The sequence below is a fragment of the Pelobates fuscus genome, chromosome 9 (genome assembly GCF_036172605.1).
Source record: "Pelobates fuscus isolate aPelFus1 chromosome 9, aPelFus1.pri, whole genome shotgun sequence".
Taxonomy (NCBI): domain Eukaryota; kingdom Metazoa; phylum Chordata; class Amphibia; order Anura; family Pelobatidae; genus Pelobates; species Pelobates fuscus.
Window position 1 is genome coordinate 161,276,670 of NC_086325.1, and position 20,943 is coordinate 161,297,612.

Genomic DNA, 20,943 nt, shown 5'->3' on the forward strand with positions numbered 1-20,943 from the left:
TAGCCAAATCCATCACGTGCTTTACAAGCCATCCTCCAGAGTCTTTCTGATGTGACTTGACATGGGATTCCAAATCATGATTTGAATTAGGGATAAATTTCAGAGCAAACCTTGGGATATCACCCAGCGTGGAACTATACAAAGTGTGAACTATTTTTATAGATTGTTTTTTTTTTAGACATTTTCCAGTGATTGGTTCTAGATCTGCTCAAAATTAAGGAATAATGGAGAGGCAGAATGCCAGTTATTAGTCGAGCCCAACAGTGTAATGGGTAACGTATGAGCCCTGTGCCATTCTGGCTTCCCATGTATGTGGGCTTCGGGGTAAGTCTGTATCCCCTTCCTAAAGATTTATTCTGTTAATCCACTTAGAGGCAAACGCCATCTGTAAGCTTTTAGCACTCAAATTGTAAATCATATTAACATATTTCAAATAAAGGAGTCAGACGATTATGTCACAAACACAAACACAAAGAAAAAGAATTTGAGCTTTTAAAGTCCATTACCAAATTAATGTTTTCAAAAGCCCCATTCATACAATGCACAAATGTATTTTTTGTTGTTGAAATACTTTTAGCGTGATTAGAGGTGACTGAAATGTATAAGCAGTAACATATGTGAGAGCATTAGATTTTAATATAATTTTAACACAGGGAAATGGAACCAGATTATTAGTGATGGTACGTGTGTGAGGCCAAAGAAAGCAGCCCTGACTGGGTCTGACGAACCCACTATATAAAAAAAAAAAAAAGTGGTTGTTCCAAATGCATGAGTTGAGTAAGTAGGAGCTCTAGTTATCCTGGACAGCGATATGTCCAACGAACGGTTACATCAAATGTAAAACATTCAAAAGAGTACTTTAAAAAAGGTCAGGAACCACGGGAAGAACATTTGTTTTATTTCTCACTCATTACACGTCTTTCTTACATGTGCGGTTTGAAAATGTAATAAAGTAGACCCTTGAGGTGGTGGAACTATGTAAGACTGAACGAAAACTACAGTTTAATATTCACAGGAACTTGTTATCCAGCCCTCTGTCTGTCCTCGTTGATTAACATTTTAACAGACCTGTTGGCGTGTTGGTTACGTAATGCTTTTTCACACATGGGCTTCAAATACTACTTCCATGTCATTAGTCCCTCTTTTCTCAGAGCTCAGAGTATTTGGCAAGATGGGTTCCTCACATCGATCTGCGTCCATTTTTATAGAAGCCTGAATATCTGGCATTATGGGTGTACTCGCAGTATACTTGTGACCTGAATCTCTCTCTGTGTACTATTGCACTCACCCTTCGTAATTAACTATGTTACTTTGTCACTTGTGGCCAAATAGAGGAGGTGAAGACTCCACTATAACACAAAGCCTGGCATAAGCACCGCTAGCTAATCGGGATGGTCGGAATGGAGTATATAGGAAGTGTATTTCCAGTCCAGGTCTAGTCACTAGTCCAGGTGCTTTTAGTTATTTATTTTTTTCTTTGTGGACCTTGGTGGGATGCGTGACTTCATGTTGTCTTATGCGTAGGTAGCAACTGTGCAACATTAGCCGTCTTCAGATGATGGTACCCTTAGAAAATGAATTTGAAATTTTGACATTAATGATGATGTAATTTCCAATAATCCGGTTTCATGGCTATAAACTTGAGAGAAGTCCGTAAAAGCCAGCAGGGAAGCTTTCCAAAAACGAGCTTAGATCCTGGATGCTTGCTTACATCATAACACAACTTCTGGAACCCATTACCGTGTAAAGTAAGTCATTTATACTGTATGGCATTCATGGGGAGCTTAGTAAAGGATGTTATTAGACTTTGAGGCTTCAAAGATCTTTGAACACATCTGTGTATAGTATAAACACTTCATGCTGGATGCTAGGGGAAAAAAATACCCTTATTTGCCCCTAAACCAAATCTCGACAAAAATACATTTTGGAAAAAGGAGGTCTAGGGATGATTGAAAACACATGATACAGGTGTACAGTTTTGGCAGTGAGATCTGTGTGGATTTTCTATAAGGGCTGCAGGATAAGTATTGGATGAAAATCCCACTATAACAACTGGTGAATTTGATAACATTAAAAAAGAACTGTCCCATCTATATTTTTTTTATTTTTATTTTTTTTAACTATTTTGGTGATTTATCCCCAGTATTTAACAAATGTGTGCTTTTGAGGTCTGAAAAATAAAATTAAATGTAAAAAATCCCCACCTCTGTATTTACCTCATTCCTAGAATGGATAGGATTGAGGGCGGGGCCTGGCACTCAACACTGCCAGACGCATTTTCAAACAGCTCTGGCTATCCAAGCCTGAAATTGGGGCCACATTGCCTAAAAAGATTGCATTAATTATCCTGGTACCCCTGCGGACTGACACCCTAACTCCCTGTACCGTTCTGTGCCAGGAGTGTAAAGGTCTGACAGGCACTTACCTTGATCGAGACATGCGGCCTAGTGCCCGGAATTTAGGGGAAGCGGCCGATCACACGACCCGGTGAGCACGCCTGGCTCTCCTGCAGCCCGTCACCCCCCCTGGACTGGTGGGGGTTATCCCCCCGGAGTGCTGACTCGCTCACGATGAACCACAAACAAGGGCCAACTGAGCCACGGCCTACTCAAAATGGCATATAACGAATGGCTCCCATCTCCAAACAATGATCCCAGCGACATACTCACCCGGCTGGACAAGCATTTTCAAAGTTTCTGGCAGCAACTCGAGCACAAGATGCACCCACCCGCCCCGCCACTGACAAGCACTCACATCGGGGTCTCTTACCAGAGTCAGGAACTTCACAAGCAGCAAGGGTGCCCACATGGCGGCTGAGCGGGAAGCACACTGGGAGACCGGGTGGTATTCAAAGGAGAGGCCACAACCACAAACGCTACCACAGAAAACAGGGAAAGAAGGCCCCCCTCCTCCCCCAGGAAGCTCAAGCCCACAAGCGTCTCATCCTCCCCCTCCCCCCCGACTGTAAACCTTCCTGGGAAAAGGGCTCCAAGAGGTACTGCCTCACTGCATCACCCACGCCGGTCGCAGACCCACCGCAAACATCGAAAAGACACCACCTGGTCTTCACAACTGCCCCCTGAGAATGAAAGACTTGGCACTGAAATGTCTCCAAGTCTGTGGACTAAGAATGCCTGCTCTCATACAAGCCCGGAGCTGGAAGGGGCTCCTGACCTGGCGACATGGTACATCCCTTACTGTCCTGCGGACCCTCTACACACGCCGGCTGCACTCTTTCAGACTGGGAATAGGCTGAGGGAATATTTGAACGCTATCTGCCCCACTAAATGCTCACCAGATGTAATCTTTATGCTGGCCAGTTTGTGTACCTTTTTAGGCTGCCCAATGGTGAATATATATCCATGCCTGTCAATCTAGGGGCAATGCTTAACTTGTTGTATGTTCCCCTAGAAAGAGCTCTGAATCCGTCTGCCTGAAGCCCACCTGTAGCATTGCACAAATCTAGGATGGCAGAAATATTAACCCCAGCTACCATCCTGCTTTATAGTGCGGAATACTCTGTTAGGTGATGTTACACTTCCATTAATGTGAATATCCAGTGGCTTCACAGCCCATTTTATTTCTATTATAGTACTTTAGCCTGTTTCATGCACTCCGTAATATCAGGTATATACCTAACTACACTCTGACACTGTCTTACAAACTTTGCTAATCTGAGCTATATGCTATCTCACTCTACTATAACTAAAATGTGCAACGTATGTTTTAATATGTTCCAGTCTCTTCAGATTTGACAAGTTGCTTACCCAGCATGTTACTCTGTTATCTTAAACAAAACATAATGCACGGTACTTACCTGCCAAACCTTTGTACCACTATGTCTGACTATTTCTGTCTGTTGATGCTGTTGTGGCACCACAAACTTGCATGTTACCACCTGCACTGCAAAAAATAAAGAATGGATAGACTCCATCTTGGCTCCCTGTCAGCCATTTTATAAGCTATGCCCATTGCACCGGTCGGCATAGACAGAAGAATGCAAACACAAGCAATCATTCTGCTTTTCTTCCAATACAATGTGTGCTGTGGCTGTGCCAGAACTCCACTGGATTGTGATGACAATTGTTAAATCTTTAATATAAATTTAAAATGAAATGGAGCATTGCATAAAATAACCTAAAACAACTTATAGGATATGTTCAGTGTTTTAATGGTATTACAGGGAAATGACAGTTCCACTTTAATTTGAACCCCAACCTTAGAATATTACAGAGTTCTCAGAGTTTAGTGTTCCGTCCTGGGATTTCTATTGGGTTTTTACTCTGCATTCCGTGGATGCAGGTAATACTCTCTCTTTAGATTGGGGTAGATTACAGTGGGGGATTTAAAAAAAAATAAATAAAAAAAATAGTGAATGTAATAACAAGGGATTTAACACAAAGTAAACACAATACGTAATGATAAAACAATTCAGTACAGAATCCATAAACAGCGCTGGTAACTGCAGACCCTAAAATCTTACAGATATGGTCTCCCGGTGTCCCAGTGCTGATTCGGTAACATTGGCTACCTTCATTTGCCACTTTACAGTCATTGCCAATGTTACATGCCATGCAGACCGCTATCAAGGTAGCATACTGGCAGCAACACTAACTATTTAATTCTAATGGTTTTTGTGTAAATAGAAATATGAGGACTCAGAGAGCATTCAGAGATGGATACATAAGGGGTTAAAAGAGAATGGGCTAATTGGACATTAAAAAGGCCCGTTTTGCTGCATTATGTTTTGATATGTGGTTTGGGGATGAAAACATAACATTCCTTGACTTCTTGCTATCGCACCAGATAAAATGGTTATTTACAGGGAATGTTAAACAGATGTTCAGAACGCTGACAAAATGCACACAGCGTCTTGGCATTTCATGGAGGGGGAGAGCACGGGTCACACTCGGTCACCCCCAATCACGTAGGTGTGAGTTAAACTATGACAAAGCCCTGCAAGCTTGTAGATTAATGGCAGCTTGTCATATATGGCTGAAATCCACTCCTAACTCAATGGTAGTTTCCTCGTGACACGTGAAGGTCTATCATCGGAATTGCTATAATCAGATTGCTATGGCTCAGGGGTGTTGAGTGACTGGAGTAGATCAAAAGCTCAAAAAAAAATTCTGCCAAAGTAATAAATATCTTGTCTGCCTGAAGCCTCAGGTGAAGTAAGAAGGGACTGCCCGTTATCTGTTCAAGATAAATCCATGACTTCATACATTGTGACTGGTCTGTTCAGTCTAAAGGTTTATTCAGTAAACATAATTGTGGAGAATTAACAAGGAAATTGCCCATTTTAGGCTAAATTAGGCAAGCCTTGCGTGTTGGAGTATTTCCTCCCTAATATTTGTTACCTTACCCTTTTTCTCCTTCCAATTTCACCTTTAAATTTGTAATTTCCCTGTTAGATCTCCACAATTCAATATTTATTGAATAGTCCTCTGAGTCTCCGAGACACAATAACAGAGATGTAGATTTGTTTTAATCCAACCATGGAGGCCGTCCATCCAATAAACCAGTGAGTTAGAGAACAAGAGAAATCTGTCAAACAGTAACTGGGACACAGTTATTGCGGTATGTTATCAACGCTCGGAATCAATCCAGCCTTTAGTTTACACAAACATGGCTAACATCTGTTCAGAGATGGTCAATACGTAGGAATTACTGAAATAATAATACACAGATTAGAAGAGATACTGACAGACAAAAGTTGTGGAGTCCATCAAATAGAAACAAAGATTCGTGTAAGCTCAGATCTGCGGGAGCTTTGAAAATACATTTTGTGAAATTCTTGGTCCACAAACCAGCTGGTTTTCTCCACCAACCCTTTTTTACTGGCCATTCAGTGATACATTTCATCAAATAAGGGTGACTGGTTGAGTGGAGTGAGGAGGAGGATATTTTAGTAGTAGCTAGATATGGGGTGGTGGGAGTTGCTTTTTCGCCAGCGTGACTATCAATCTATGAATATAAATCGCATGTGGCTTTGCTGCAGAAGTGGCTGTTCTAGCACATGAAGAGAGCTATTTTTGATCTGTTGGTTTGAGTACGTTAAAAGCTCCCAATGCATATGTCCCTGACCGCAAAAATGCTGTGTTTAGCCCAAAGGTACAAATTTGTCTGGTTTCAACAGAAATATCCCCCAACACCTTCTAAAAGCGTCTGAACTTACTGCCGCTGACCACAAGGTCCTCGCGTGGAAATAGGGTCTATTTTAATACCTGGCATTAGACAAGGCTGATGGTGTACTTTAATCTAAAGCTCTAAACATATGAGATTCTCAACAAGAAATTGGCGATTTGGGTATTTTTATTTCACTTGCCTAGAATTTAATAATAAGAAACCATGACTACAATAAATGTGCTTTATGTATTTCAAATACAGATCCTCTTTGAATGGCTGAATATATTCCATCTAACCCACATTTAGACTTCTTTATATATTTATTGAATTGTTGTACGTGGGTACCTTCACCTGCCACCCATGATCAGTGCCTTGCTGTTGAATTGCTGATTATATTCGTTAATATATAGAATTACATTCCTGATTATGGTTCTGTTTTTGTTTCATACCATATGTTTCTGAAATAGTATATTGCGATTCATTTATTGGAACCTTATATTATGGCAGATCAGCTCAGATCTTCCCCAAATTTTGTGATATGGAGTTCCAATAAACATAGTAGCCATTCACATACTATGTTGTGTGTTGGAAAGATATTTTAGCGTATATTTTAATTGTCCATTTTATATATTGATCTACGTCCACTATTATTGGACAACGTAATTTGCAACCAGTCCATTCTGAACGGATAAAACCTGTACTTTTCACATTCTTCTATTATTTGTTTCAGGGATTTACCTTCTGGATATTGTCTACATCGATTCTGCGTACCCTGCGTCAGGCAGTATTATGGAGAATGAGCAACGATCCAATCAGATGAACAATATTCTGCGGATAATTGCTGATCTGCAAGTCTCCTGCAGCTACGGTTAGTGATAACGTGTGTGTCTCCTGAAATGGAAGGTCAGAATAATAACTGAAGTCCAGTATCTAGGCCTGCTGACATGTATCACAGCTTACGACTGGTAGCTTGACTGGTGGATGGTCTCTGCCGTCAATTAAGTTAAATTGCAATAAAAAGAAGTTAACTTTTTGATGGCTATCAGGAAGTGAAGTCTGTGATTTTGAATAATCCCTACATTTAAATAATGACTTTAAAATAAACACATTATGAAGGAAATACGATAACTAGATTTGATTTTAAAAAAAGTTTTAAAAGAAAAAAAAAAACTGCTGATAATAACTTTGAAAGTGGCTTTAGTTATAATTTTTAAGTGAATATATTAAAGAAGCAGCATTGGTTTTGTCCACCTCCCAGATCTCGGTGGTTGACCCGATATTTTTTATGTTGTCTTTTTTTATGTGTTTTTTATTTTTATACTGTAACGTACTATTTCTTCTTTGATGTTTAATCTTTGACAAAGGGTTCAACTCAAGATTATATTTCCAGATATCAATGTTTTACTTGAGATACATGCGGACCGATTGTAACATTTAGAAATATTGATTTGGTTTGTTGCAACTTGAGAAATGTTGATGACCCCAAATGATCAATACTGTTTAATATATGTCGAACTTGCAAAATTATAATAAAAAAATGAAGTATTAAAAAAAAAAAAAATCGCGACATTGCAGCATTCCTGATATCCCACCGTATAAATGTCTAGAATAGCCAAGGACACGCAGTAAGTATATGTAAAAAATATATATCTATACTTTAATACTTCGAAGAACAATAGCTCAATTTCCTGTAATACTGGAAAATCTAACAGTAAAAATAAAAACATGCCCTGTTGTTGGGCCTAACACAATTTAAAGTGACCGTGTATGCTGATGGCTACAGACAGAGCTGCAACTAGGAAGCGTTTCTCTAGTAAAGGGTCCGTTCAAGGTGGGGGGGTCGACGAAATCTAGTTGGGAAGACAAAATATCAACCCAACCGGACAATTTGAAGATATCTTGTAGAACGGACACTTTAATTCAAAGAACCAACTCCATTTCACTCCGCAGCAGAATTGGGAGCATGTGACATCAGAGCACTTCCACCCAGCACAAAGGGAACGCGGAGGAGCCAGTATCCTGCCCCAGTCTCCACTGGACCCCTGGGGAACCAACCTCCTGCAGTATGTGTGTGTAAATATTTCAAAGTGTGTGTCTGTGTGTGTATCTGTTTGGGAGTGAGCGTGTGTACCTGGCAGTGAGTGCGTTAGAATGCAAAGTGTGTGTGAGTGGAGGCAGAGTGTATCTGTGTGTCTAGCAGTGTGTGAGAAGGCAGAGTGTATCTGTGCGTGTGAGTGAAGGAAGACTGCGTGCGTGTGAGAGAAGGCAGAGCATATCTTTGTGTCTAGCAGTGTGTGAAGAGTTCAAAGTGTGTGTGTGAAGGCAGAGTGTATCTGTGTGTCTAGCAATGTGTGAAACAGCAGAGAGTATGTATGTATGTGTGTGTGTGAGTGTGAAGGAAGAGTATGTGTGTGTGAGAAGGCAGAGTGTGTCTGACAGTGTGTGTTTGAGAAGGCAGAATGTATCTGTGTATCTGGCTGTGTGTGTAGGCAGAGTGTGTCTGTGTGTGTGTGTGTGTAGGCAGAGTGTGTCTGTGTGTCTGGCAGTGTGTGTGTGTGTAGGCAGAGTGTATCTGTGTGTCTGGCAGTGTGTGTGAGAAGGCAGAGTGTATCTGTGTGTCTGGCAGTGTGTGTGTGAGAAGGCAGAGTGTATCTGTGTGTCTGGCAGTGTGTGTGTGAGAAGGCAGAGTGCATCTGTGTCTGCAATGCAGTACATACCTGTCTTTGACAAGATCTGTTTAAAGGATATCTTTAAAAAAAAAAAAGAAAGAAAAAACTTGTCTTTTCAATTTATCTGATGTTGATCCATAATGGGCACCACTTCACGATGGATGGGTACCCTTACAGATGCAGAATGGGAAAGGATTTATGAGAACACATTGTGTTCCATATTGGTCAATGTCTAGAAATACAAATTGTTATCAAATTGATACTGATCATCTCCTCCACTCAGGACTCCCCTCTATCCTTATCACCTACTGGAATGCAGAATAAGTTGGCGCTACATAAATGTCAATAATAGTACGAACTATTTGAAATGGCAGCCATACTATAACATGTTATTGCTTACTCTCTACACCGGAATAAGAAAACCATCGCTTCTGGTTCCGTGTGCGCATCGTGGATGGTTTAATTGATTGTACACTGCATTACTGGATTATATATTATTGAATTTACTTGATTTATTTATTTATTTATTTTTTTGTCTTTGAACATTTACATCATTGTATATCATTAACAGAGTGTTTTGTCATGGACAATATCCATATGTTTGTGTTGTTGATTACAATGTTCCCGAAACTTCATTTGCAAAAAACACAAGTATCCATTTAAAAATGTCCTACGTGTTTGGATTCAGAGATTCCCTTTATATTACCGCTTGATTAGGCTTTTTTTTTTTTTTAATGTTGTACTCCGTAGATAAAACAGTTGATTTCACTCAATTGAAGATCACAGGGGGCTCTCCATATCCATGGTAACAATACCAAAATAAACATGTTCGTACTGGTTGCAGAGAATTCCGAGAGGACTCTGCCTCCCCCCCCTGTGTATTAACACTGACCCCAGAGATACAAGCATAGTCTGTCCAGCAGCCAAAGAAGGGAACTCCAGGGTCAGTAAATGTGGAGCATAAACATGAAACAGACACAGAGACTCTTCCGATGAAACTGGAATGTAAGTCCAGTGTAGCCGCTAACAGCCAGCTGTGTGATATTAAACATGGCAGCCCGCCATGTGCTGTAAGAATGGACGGACTACAATCCCCATCATTCCAGCAGTGGGTTACAGGAAATGAAGTCTTAAAACATTAGACTCCTTGCTGTATATGGTGAAGAGGATATGTGTATGAATCAGAATGAAAATCATTGTTATAAAACGTATCATTTGTTAAGTCATTACAAACATTAAAATGGATCTTGACCCTATGTACGCGCTTTGTTAACGACAATCTATTATAATACCGCACTCGCATGGCCATTGTCCGTTTAATTTTTTTTACCAGCCTTATATTCAAGGTTTCCTCAATGTCCGTGGCTGCATTGTGCCACCCATCGCCCAGCCACGTAAAGGGTTTATAACAGCTAACGTGGAGAAAGAATTACGGAAAACTGAATTTCCATACTATGTGAAAGCAATTGCAGATGTCCCAAGACCACAAAAGTCCTTTGTGAGAGTTTCATTTGTGCAAATACGGAACTGACTTAGCAGACGATTAAGATGTATTGCTTTAAAGAAAGACTGATTGAGATCTGGGGCCAAAGGTAGCTGACATAAATAAAGAGCCCTCTGGACAAGTTCCCGTATTGAGCTGTTTGGTCAGGTGTAGGGCAGGAAGAGTTTGGTGTAATGAAGATTACGACTGCTGAGCAACATAAGACCTGTTTCAGAATTTGTACAATCGTTTAACAGGACTCTGTCTGTTATTGCTCACTTACTCTTCGACTGCCAGAAATTCACGGCACTACTTCCAGCAGATTGGAATTCATTTTATCTAACCGCCATTATCACGTTTGTATGTAACTCCCACCTGATGTTTTTTTGGAAGCAGTCATTGTAAATTGCGTCAGTGATTATCTTGAGTTGTGTCATTAATGTTACGTAAGTGTCAGCTCCTGATTGCAGATAAATAAATATTGTAGGAAACATATAATGTCATCATTTAATCAGAGTATGTCAGAGTAATTCACCAAAATGGGAATCGACCAGATAATTGCACAATTTAGACCAAAATAGCTGTGGTTAGATTTGTTTTCCCAAATCAGCTATTTGTAGCTTTGAAACGTTGAATATAATATATAATAATTTCAGGTTGCAAGGAAGAGACAGGCTGTTTAAAATGGGTGATGATGATGCTGGGTGCCCAGGACAAGCAAAAGTTAGCTGAGATGGTTTTCTGCAATTTCTGCTCACAAATTGAAAAACTCTGCACAGAATTCAAATTGCTCCACACACGTTATAGACAGTCTTGTAATGTGCTAGAGAATGTCGGTCACTTTAATACGTTTCTCGAATCATCAGCTCGAAACGCCAGCATGAATCAATTAAAGGGCTTTGTGAACAAATAAATCTGTTAAACATGACTGACAATAAGACAGATCCATATGGTGAACTCACCTTAACTTGTGTTAACTTTTGGGGTTTTTCATTTTTTCTGTTTTCTTTTAAAAGTATATAAAATAACTAGTATTTCACATCACAATCAAGTTCAGTCCTGGCACAGTGAGAGCCAGATTCCCATCTCAGGTGCCTTTAGGTATAGAACTTTTAGTTGTCCCCCTATCTCACTCCAAATGTCCGTTTTGGGGTGCCTGCTCCATGATTGTATTCGTTTGCTGTGTAGGACATGTTTGTGAACATTTGTGTAAAAAATAATGTTATGAAAGTGTTGCTGCTCTGCCCAAACAGCTGCCCCTGCGGGTGATTCAATGTGATTTCATATTATTTGAACCGGAAGCTGTTTTTGATTGGACATTAATTATTCTCTTACTTCCACAGACCACCTTGCGACACTGCCCCATGTGCAGAAATATTTGAAGTCTGTGCGATACATTGAAGAACTCCAAAAATTTGTGGAAGATGACAATTATAAGTAAGTTCTACCCCCCCAAAAAAGTTTAAAACTTTTTTATTACTAGAAACTGTGCTTGGGGTTTTGTGTTCTACAAAGGGGTCAAAATGTAGATAACCGTGATGGCAATTCTAGGCATCCCTAAACTGTAAAATTATCGTTCTTCGATGAGTCATGGGAAACGTAGTTCAAGAGCCACCTGGGTGCAAAGGTTTAGTCATCACTGGTCCATACATTAAAGTAGCAGACTGCCAACAGAGACATGGAGCTATGATGTGTTGTATATGAGTCATTTGTGCAGAATGAGACCAGCTGTTTTCTTTACATTGGGGCAGTGAATTGATCATTTTAGCAGAGCCGTACCTTGCTATGGATGGTACTGACATTTAAAACCCTCCAATGATTTCCAATGTGAGGTGGTTTAGGCCTATGTCTGCAGAATAAACCTTTGAATTCTAAACCACTCACCATATAAATCTCATGTGCAAATCCCATTTGGATTCACAAACAGATCATCTGTGTAAGGGTTTAGTTCCTCTGTCTATGGATACGGCTGGTATAGTCATAGGGCAAACTTTCTACATGTTAAATTGTAATTTAATGTGACTTATAACTCTGTGTGCATAGACAGCATCTATTGTGATTGTGGTTTCAGGAGTAGTGTGTGACATTTATATACTACATTGGTTTTCGGTATCTGTTTAGTAGGGATAGTCCATTTGTGGCCTCTTTTTTATCACAATACCGCTATTTTCTAGGTGATATTATATATTATATATTTCTGTATATAACTGGTTTGTCTGAGTGCATACGCTTCTCAGCAATAAAACTCCCAGCAATGTGTCTTTTAAACTACAATAAATCAGTCTATGTAACTAAGACACTTTGATCTCATTCTATATGACATTTTCAGTTCCATGGATAGTTATCAGCAGGTCACCTGACATTTCCTGTAATAGCCTGGCCAACAGCCACATTCCCAAAAAATCAAGTATTCTTTACTAGCCATTTAAAATGATGGGGTATCGATCTCTCGCTGTGTCTTTTACTGACCACTGAGCTTACTTAGAATGTAGGATCTCATGTTTTTTTTTTTTAAATTACAGACCCATCTGCTGTGATTTTCCTCTTGGCATGCTTGTTGGACTGATTGGCTGATATTGCAAAATACCTGTTACACTTCCACAGCAGTTTTCAAACATTCATCCCCTAAAGGGACATTCTAAGCTCCAAAACCACTGCTTCTTAATGTAGTGGTTTTGGTGTATGGTGGTACTCCCTTTTCTCAGACAATGTAAATACATTGCAGTACCTGAGAAGAGTCAATGTTTACATTTGGTCAAAAACCTACAGACAGACAGCCACTAGAGGCATTTCATTGTAAGACTTAGGTTTTCAAAGAACTACACATTCAGCATCATCACACGCAGCTAAAATCAGCTTCTGCATTTGATCATCACGCTTGCACCGTAGCTCCCCAATACTCACTGTCTGGATACTGGATTCTAGTTATGTTTTTAAAGAATAAATATATATATATATAACAAAATATAGAAAGTCCTTGCACTCACGCTTGGTAGACTGTTTGCTGGTTGCTTGAAATCCAGGAAAATTTAAATATATGTAGATAGTGATCAGCACTCTTAGACTTTTAAAATTAAAACATAAAGTTTATTGATAATCCATTAAAAATAAGATCGACGTTTCAGTCCCAGCAGGGACTTTCATCAGGATCAGGCATAAAGAATGTGGTAAAACAGTGCATTTATATTGAAGAAACATAAATGAAATTAGTAGAAAATGACTTACCCCTGGTGCTAAGAATAGTGGGAGTGGTGCCCATAGCGTCCCCCACTGCCCCATGCGCATACATGGACGAAGCCACGCCCCTACGTGCCGTGTGGAAATTCTGCCTGATCCTGATGAAAGTCCCTGCTGGGACTGAAACGTCGATCTTATTTTTAATGGATTATCAATAAACTTTGTTTTAATTTTAAAAGTCAGAGAGTGCTGATCACTATCTATCTATCTATATATATATATATATATATATATATATATATATATATATTTGGAAAAAAGTATTTTATAAGTTTAGCCAAAAATATTACATTATTTAAAAAGCTTATCCCAAAATAGTAACATGGCGGCCATATTTTGACTGTGAAGCACATTCCAGTTTTATGACTATTGCTCTGATTAATTTACAGTCAGGGATGACCATTCGTCGCCCCTCGCGGGAATAATAATGGCCTCCATATTGTTTGAGTCAAACACCTTCCCCAACTGTGTAAGTAGAGCTGCGTTAACACACCTCTAGGGCAGATTTCTTGGCCTTGGTGAGTTAAAAATGGCATTTCTTGAGTGCAGAGGCCTTGGTGTGTTACATTCTACCCCTTGCTGCGTACAGAAGCAAAATGTATATACATCATTCTGTGAAGAGTTACACTGTTCGGATTGTGCGAGGGGAATTAAACAGGAAATGCCCCTGCCAAATTCATCCCATATGTATAGATTTATTCTTAGCCTGAATGAAGAACCTGCTTATTTATCATACGTAGAAGAATGGCCTTTTCATGTGTACAGAACCATCACTGCCTTCCATCTTGGAATCCCTTTTTGCGGCACTGCATCTTGTCATTTTTTTTTTTTTTTTAATATCTCACGGACATTGAATTCGAATTGGTGCAAAAAATTATTATTTTTTACTGTTTTGTAGTTTTTACATTATTATATTTTGGCCAAGTAAACTCTTTGCCCCAGGGTTAGAGCCGTATTAAATCAGAGAATTATCGCTTGTGCATAGCTAGCGATCCCTCCGAAAACCACAGGAATGAGAATTTATTCTGGGCCGCTGGATTCCCTTCCTATAGCTGTCCTTTGATGCTGCGTGAAATGCATATATTAGTGACCAGCGTGGTTTCCTATAAGAGGAAGTGTTTGAAGGATCGAGGAGAAGAGAGTCATAATGTTCTTTATACCCTGAGCTTTAGCTCATTATATGCTGTTTGTTTTAACCTCACAGGATCAGTATCTAATTTTGGCACTCGTCAGTCTACTTTATTTTCGTTCCTTCCATTGGCATTAGAGGGAAATTCTACCTAAAATAAACACATCTCCTGTGGGATGTAGGACCTGTCAATCTGTATTTACCATTCTTGTGACAGTAGAATGTTTCCACGTCCTCCTATATCATGTGTGTGGATACCACCGCAAGCCCTGCTCACCGTCCTCACAATACGAAATGGGAATTATAGGGAGGTCCACATTTCAGGGAACAGCAGCTCTGGGCAAACTAGCCGAGATATTTCCACTCATTCACTAGTAAACACAGAAATCTAAACTAGTTGCTTTTAGTTCAGCTTTATAATGTAGGCAGTAATCGGTTTAATCACACCTTTCAGTGACCGTTACTCTCGATCAGGCAGTTATAGTCCAGGAAGTGGTGCTGGTTCCGGAGCTCGGATACTCTACATAGATACAGGTATAGTAGTAGAAAGAGACTATTAGAATTAACTGCATGGAAACTATGCCCAGAACATGACCTGAAAAAACGCTTGCTGACTTTCCCCCACCCTCTGCCCCCCAAAAAACTGTTTGTGTAGATTTTTCTTGTTGACACAGCTCTGGTTCCTTTTTTTCTGAAAAGGTAACATGAGGAAACTAAACAAAAATGAAGCCGTGAGAATGACTGGCTTTAAGGGATTAAACCTGAAGCCGCAATCTCTGTGTCCTTAAAATAACAAGAGCCTTTGATAATTAAATTCTGTTAGATAGTCTTATTTACAGAACCTCACACAACCCCCACACTGCATACTTGGGACAGAGGCGTGCCTTAATGGAAGAGTTAACTGTTTGTGTTCCCTGCAACTAGGGCCGGTGCAAAGACAAAGATGCATTTCCGGCCCCCAAAAAATGCACCATCCCAGGTGTGTCTTAACCCACTGTTATGTTTATTATCCCTTTTTTTGTGTCTTACAACTTAATGTATCTTATCCCCATTTTTCCCCCTTGTGTGTCTTACTCCCGCTTAGCCCCTCTGTGTGTCTTTTTCACCCCTCTGTGTGTCTTTCTTCCAGTCTCTGTGTGTCTCTTTTTTCCTTGATCCACCCCATGTGTCTCTTTTCCCCAGCTCCTTTTGTGTCTCTTTTCCCCCAGCTTCTTTTGTGTCTTTTTCCCCCTTTCCAAGCCCCTTTGTGTGTGTCTTTGCCCCCGCCAGAGCCCCTTTTGTATGTCTCTGGTCCCTGTTTATTTTGTGTGTCTCATTCTCCCTCCACAGCCCTTTTTTGTGTGTCTCTTTCCCACAGCCCCCTTTGTGTGTCTCTTTCCCACAGCCCCCTTTATGTGTCTGTTTCTCCCATTACCCAGCCCCTCTGTGTGTCTTTCTCCCGTTTCCCCAGACCCTTTTGTGTGTCTCTTCCTCCCCCCTTAGCCTATTTTGTGTATCTCTTACCCCCACCCCTCTGTGTGTCTTTTACTCCTACCTCCAGCCCTTTTGTGAGTCTCTTCCTCCTTCCCTCCTGCTTACCTACCTACTTGTAGCGAGGCCGAGTGGATCGCAGTAAAGGATTTTCTGTATCCTCTATATATAATAAATAATATAATAATAATAATCCTCTAGCTGGTCTGACAGGAAGCTGTTCATTGCTCACAGCTAGCACTTCCTGTCAGACTGGGTAGAGGAAACAGAAGCCACACTACATGAAGTGACTGGCAGGAAGGGAGCGGTGAGTGTTTCCTTCATGCCAGTCAGCCTGAAAACCGCACCCCTCGGACCAGTGCACCACCTTATAGTTGCGCAGGCCCTGCCTGTATGATATCTAGTCTATGAATAATATATCTTGTCTATGAAATGTAATAGAAATTTAAATAAATAAATGCTTAATCCTTTGAGTATTGTATCAGTATACCCATTCTTAGCAAGCTGCACAGATCTCTGTAAGAGAAGTATTTCTATTAAAGGGAATTTGTCATCACTTATTGTGAGTGCAAATTCCTCCAAATTCCACTAGAAAGCAAACATTATGCCTGCATGTTGTCCTAAACCTCATACAGTAACTGACCAAAGCCAGATGGCATTGCAGGCCCTTCCTTCACCCTTTGGTTGATATTCAAAGTGGTGGCATATAAAGATGGCAAGCCATGGCACATGCCGAGGAACTGACCAGAGAGTGTCAGAGAAGATGTTTCTACATTGAGTACAGATTGGAACTCCTAATGTAGTGTCTGATTGAAACTCATGTCTTGGGATGCAGGTTACACCGATACTCAAATTATTATCTGTAATAATGACAGCCTTATGCCAATATGTCAGAGCCTAATGTTGGCTACTGTTAATAAATTATTAGTGGCACGGTGAATACAACATTGTGTATTTAACCTGGATACTTTGTCCCACAGATCAGGGCTCTCCTCAGTGATTTCTAAATCCTGTTACATGTATCATAGGGAGACTGTTCCGTTTTTTTCGTGTGTATATATGTCTGTGTGTATATATAGCGAGAGTGAGATTATTTTAGTCATTCCAGATGGTAAATAATTCTCTGTGGTCTTCGAATTATCTCTTTTCAAACCCCACACTACTTCAGCATTGTGAAAGCACGTTAACTGGATTTACCTAGTGCTCCCCTAAGGCTGTATTTCACAGGAGCCACATCCTGGCCCCATAATAAACCATTTTCTTAGAATTCAGACTGGAAATTGTCATATAATCCAGACTTGCTAAAGCAGGCCATCTCATTCACAGTGAGCAGACGTTCTGTCCTCAAATGGTCTCAGGACATTGGATAGCATAGCGTGTTGATCTTGCCTCTTTATTTGTGTATGATTGAGTGTGCCTGAGCCAGAACATAATCCTGAAGGTACTTATGAACATTTTACACTGACTATTATCTGAATAAATATGACTTGGCCAAATCGGGGGATTTACTCATTTTACCCAGGCAGTGGAAACTACTCATAAATCATCCTTGTCCTCGGAATATGAGATCATCAGTGTGCCTTGATTTAACAAGAGGTTAAAGGTTAACAACTTAGGAATAAAACAGATGAACAAAACATAGGATGGTTATAATATTGGTTACCCATGACTTATCCAGGTGATATCACCAGGTGTGCTGGGGCAGGCAGGTGAAGTTATAGTTTAGCAACAAGCGAAAAGTTTCACGTCTTGACATAATGATGAAATCAACTACATTTACATTTTAGCTTAACTACTTTCTTAATGCAAACTAGTTTATTTGTTCTGCTTCTGTTTTGGGGTTTTATTATGGCAAATCTGGTAATTGTGTTTTGACTAAGTCACCATGAGCCAACCCTTGGTCACAAGGGAAAATATGTCAATCTATAGTCTTTGGTCTTTGTGCAGTCACAGATAAGGCCACCAGAGCAGACCCAACCCTTCGTACATACCGACCATCCCTTTAGATCTCTGCTTATCCAACCCTGAACCTCTTAAAATCTGCGTCTCTCCTTTCTCCAAAAGGGTTGGCAATGCCTACCACATAATTATTTATTGCAAGTGAACCTTGGGAACTAAAATAGCAATACTTTTTTCCTTGGTCTTCTCAGAATGATGCATTTACATAATTAAAGGTTGTTAATAACTGTTTATTTAAGATGTTGCCTTTCGATGTTTCCACAGCAGTCTGGCATTCAGTGGCGGTCACATTCCATGTTCCCACACTGGTCTGGTTTCCAGTGGCAATGACCAGACCTTGTATTTTCAGAGCCACACTGGCTATAACAGATTGCATTGGATACGTATAATATCTTTACTGTGGATTTGATGGCTCGTTCGGAGCAGAATATTTTACTCTTTACAAATGTCCTGGTTACTCTTGATGAGAATTGAGATAGCAGATGGGATAAGGCTGGCTTGGGTTACGGGTCTTGTTGTGATGTTTTGCTATGTTTGTTTTGGGTTGATTATGTGGCTTTGCAGCAAATGCAAGAAATACATTTCACTTACTGTTCTATGACATTGTCAGGATTTCCTCTGCCTACACGAACTGCTCCCTTGGAGACATTGCAAAGGTCTGTTTTACAGCTTGACAAGACAGAGTTAAAGAGGCAGACACGCACTAAAACACATACAGTATTAGCAAGAAGTATGAGTTCCTCTCTAATACACCCTGTTCCAAATCATTATGGAAATGATATTTTTCTCATTTACCTAAATAATTGATGTAAATAACAGTCAGCATAGTTCTCATGTTATCAACTATTAAGAGTACAATTCAAATTTTATTGAACAAACCTCCTAATGAGAACAGTATTTTTTTTTAAACATAAAAAACTTACAATGCACTGTTCCAAATTATTACGCACAGTAAGTTTCAAAACACTTTATGGGTTGTAAAGAACTGAAAATTGTCATTTGTTGTGTTTGCAGCATATTTACTGAAATCAAAAGCTATTTCAATCAAACTTATAACAACATTTTAACTTTTTAAATATTTTAACATAGGACCCCTTATTTGATAGCAGCTTCACAAGTCTTGCATCCATTGAACTTGTGAGTTTTTGGACAGTTTCTGCTTGAATTTGTTTGCAAGATGTCAGAATAGCCTCCCAGAGCTGCTGTTTGGATGTAAACTGCCTCCCACCCTCATAGATCTTTTGCTTGAGGATGCTCCAAAGGATCTCAATAGGATTGAGGTCAGGGGAGGATGGAGGCCACACCATGACTTTCTCTCATTTTATCCCCATAGCAGCCATTGATGCAGAGGTATTCTTTACAGCATGAGATGGTGCATTGTCATGCATGAAGATGATTTTATTACGGAAAGCATAGTTCTTCCTTCTGTACCAGGGAAGAAAGTGGTCAGTCAGAAACTCCACATACTTTGCAGAGGTCATCTTTACACCTTTGGGGACCTTAAAGGGGCCGGTCAGCTCTCTTCCCATGATTCCGGCCCAAAACATGACTCCACCACCGCCTTGCTGACGTCGCAGCCTTGTTTGAACAAGGTGGCCGTCCACCAACCATCTACTACTCCATCCATCTGGACCATCCAGGGTTGCACGGCACTCATCAGTGAACAGGACTGTTTGAAAATTAGTCTTCATGTATTTTTCTGCCCAATGCAGTCGTTTCTGTTTGTGAGCATTGGTTAGTGGTGGCCGAATAGAAGGTTTATGCACAGTTGCAAGACTCTGGAGGACTCTACACCTTGATGTCCGTGGGACTCCAGAGGCACCAGCAGCTTCAAATATCTGTTTGCTGCTATGTAATGGTATTTTAGCAGCTGCTCTCTTGCATGGATCTGGCAGAAATCTTCCTCAGTGTGCCTTTATCTGCACGAACCCGTCTGTGCTCTGAATCAGCCACAAATCTCTTAATAGTGTGATGATCACGCTTAAGTTTTCGTGAAATATCTCATGTTTTCATACCTCGTCCAAGGCATTGAGCTATTTCACTCTTTTCGGCAGCAGAGAGATCCTTTTTTTCCCCCATATTGTATGACAATGGTGCTCTGCTTAATAATGTGGAACACCCTCCTTTAGTAGTTTTTCCTTAAGTTGGGCTCACCTGGCAATCTAATTATCACAGGTGTCCGAGATTGTTTTCAGTGATCAAAAGAGCCCTGAGACACAATGCCACCCATGAGTTAAACTGAAAAACAAAATATTTAATCTTTCTGACACTTAAATAGAATTTGCATAATAATTTGGAACAGGGTGTATATACAATAGGTTACATTGTGTAACTGTCTTGAAATATCTGAAGTGTGGACACATGTCACAGAGTACACAACTTAAGATGTATCAAGCATTGTGAATAACAACACAGTCCTATTACTGGTCCATGCTCACACCCTGAATCCTATAGAATGTGTACAAGATGAAGATTTAAAAACAATTTTTTCATAGTTTGTCCAAAATGTTGGTTAATAATGCATATCCAACATACATTTTTGGGCACACTTATGGTAGAAATACAAAGGTTTCACTTCTAGGGCTATTAGCACACACTGTATGTTAGAGCTTTTTGAATTACACTGCTCAGTGATATGAAGACCACCCTGACGTTGGTCTCCATAGTGAAGTATTTTATCCTGCTGTTTACCAGTAGGCACGCTAGACTTCAATTGTCGCTGGGCAGACCTTTCTCTCCTTTACCTAACTCTTTGAAGAAAAAAACAACAACAAAAAACTCCTACAGGCTGGCACTACCCATAGAAACATTAGCATAATTTGTCTTTCCATTACGTTTACTTTCTTATTGGCACCTGATGGTGAATG

The 20,943-nt window shown here is 40.1% G+C and overlaps 1 protein-coding gene across 4 annotated transcripts in view; it reads left to right on the forward strand.

The window, feature by feature from the left end:
• Positions 1-20,943, forward strand: part of RALGPS1 (Ral GEF with PH domain and SH3 binding motif 1) — a 328,055-nt gene that overhangs the window by 251,551 nt on the left and 55,561 nt on the right. For all 4 annotated transcript variants that reach the window (XM_063432901.1, XM_063432903.1, XM_063432904.1 and 1 more), the window contains exons 10-11: positions 6,860-6,997; positions 11,625-11,718. In XM_063432901.1, coding sequence (XP_063288971.1) covers positions 6,860-6,997; positions 11,625-11,718 — 232 coding nt within the window. The remainder of the gene's footprint in view (positions 1-6,859; positions 6,998-11,624; positions 11,719-20,943) is intronic.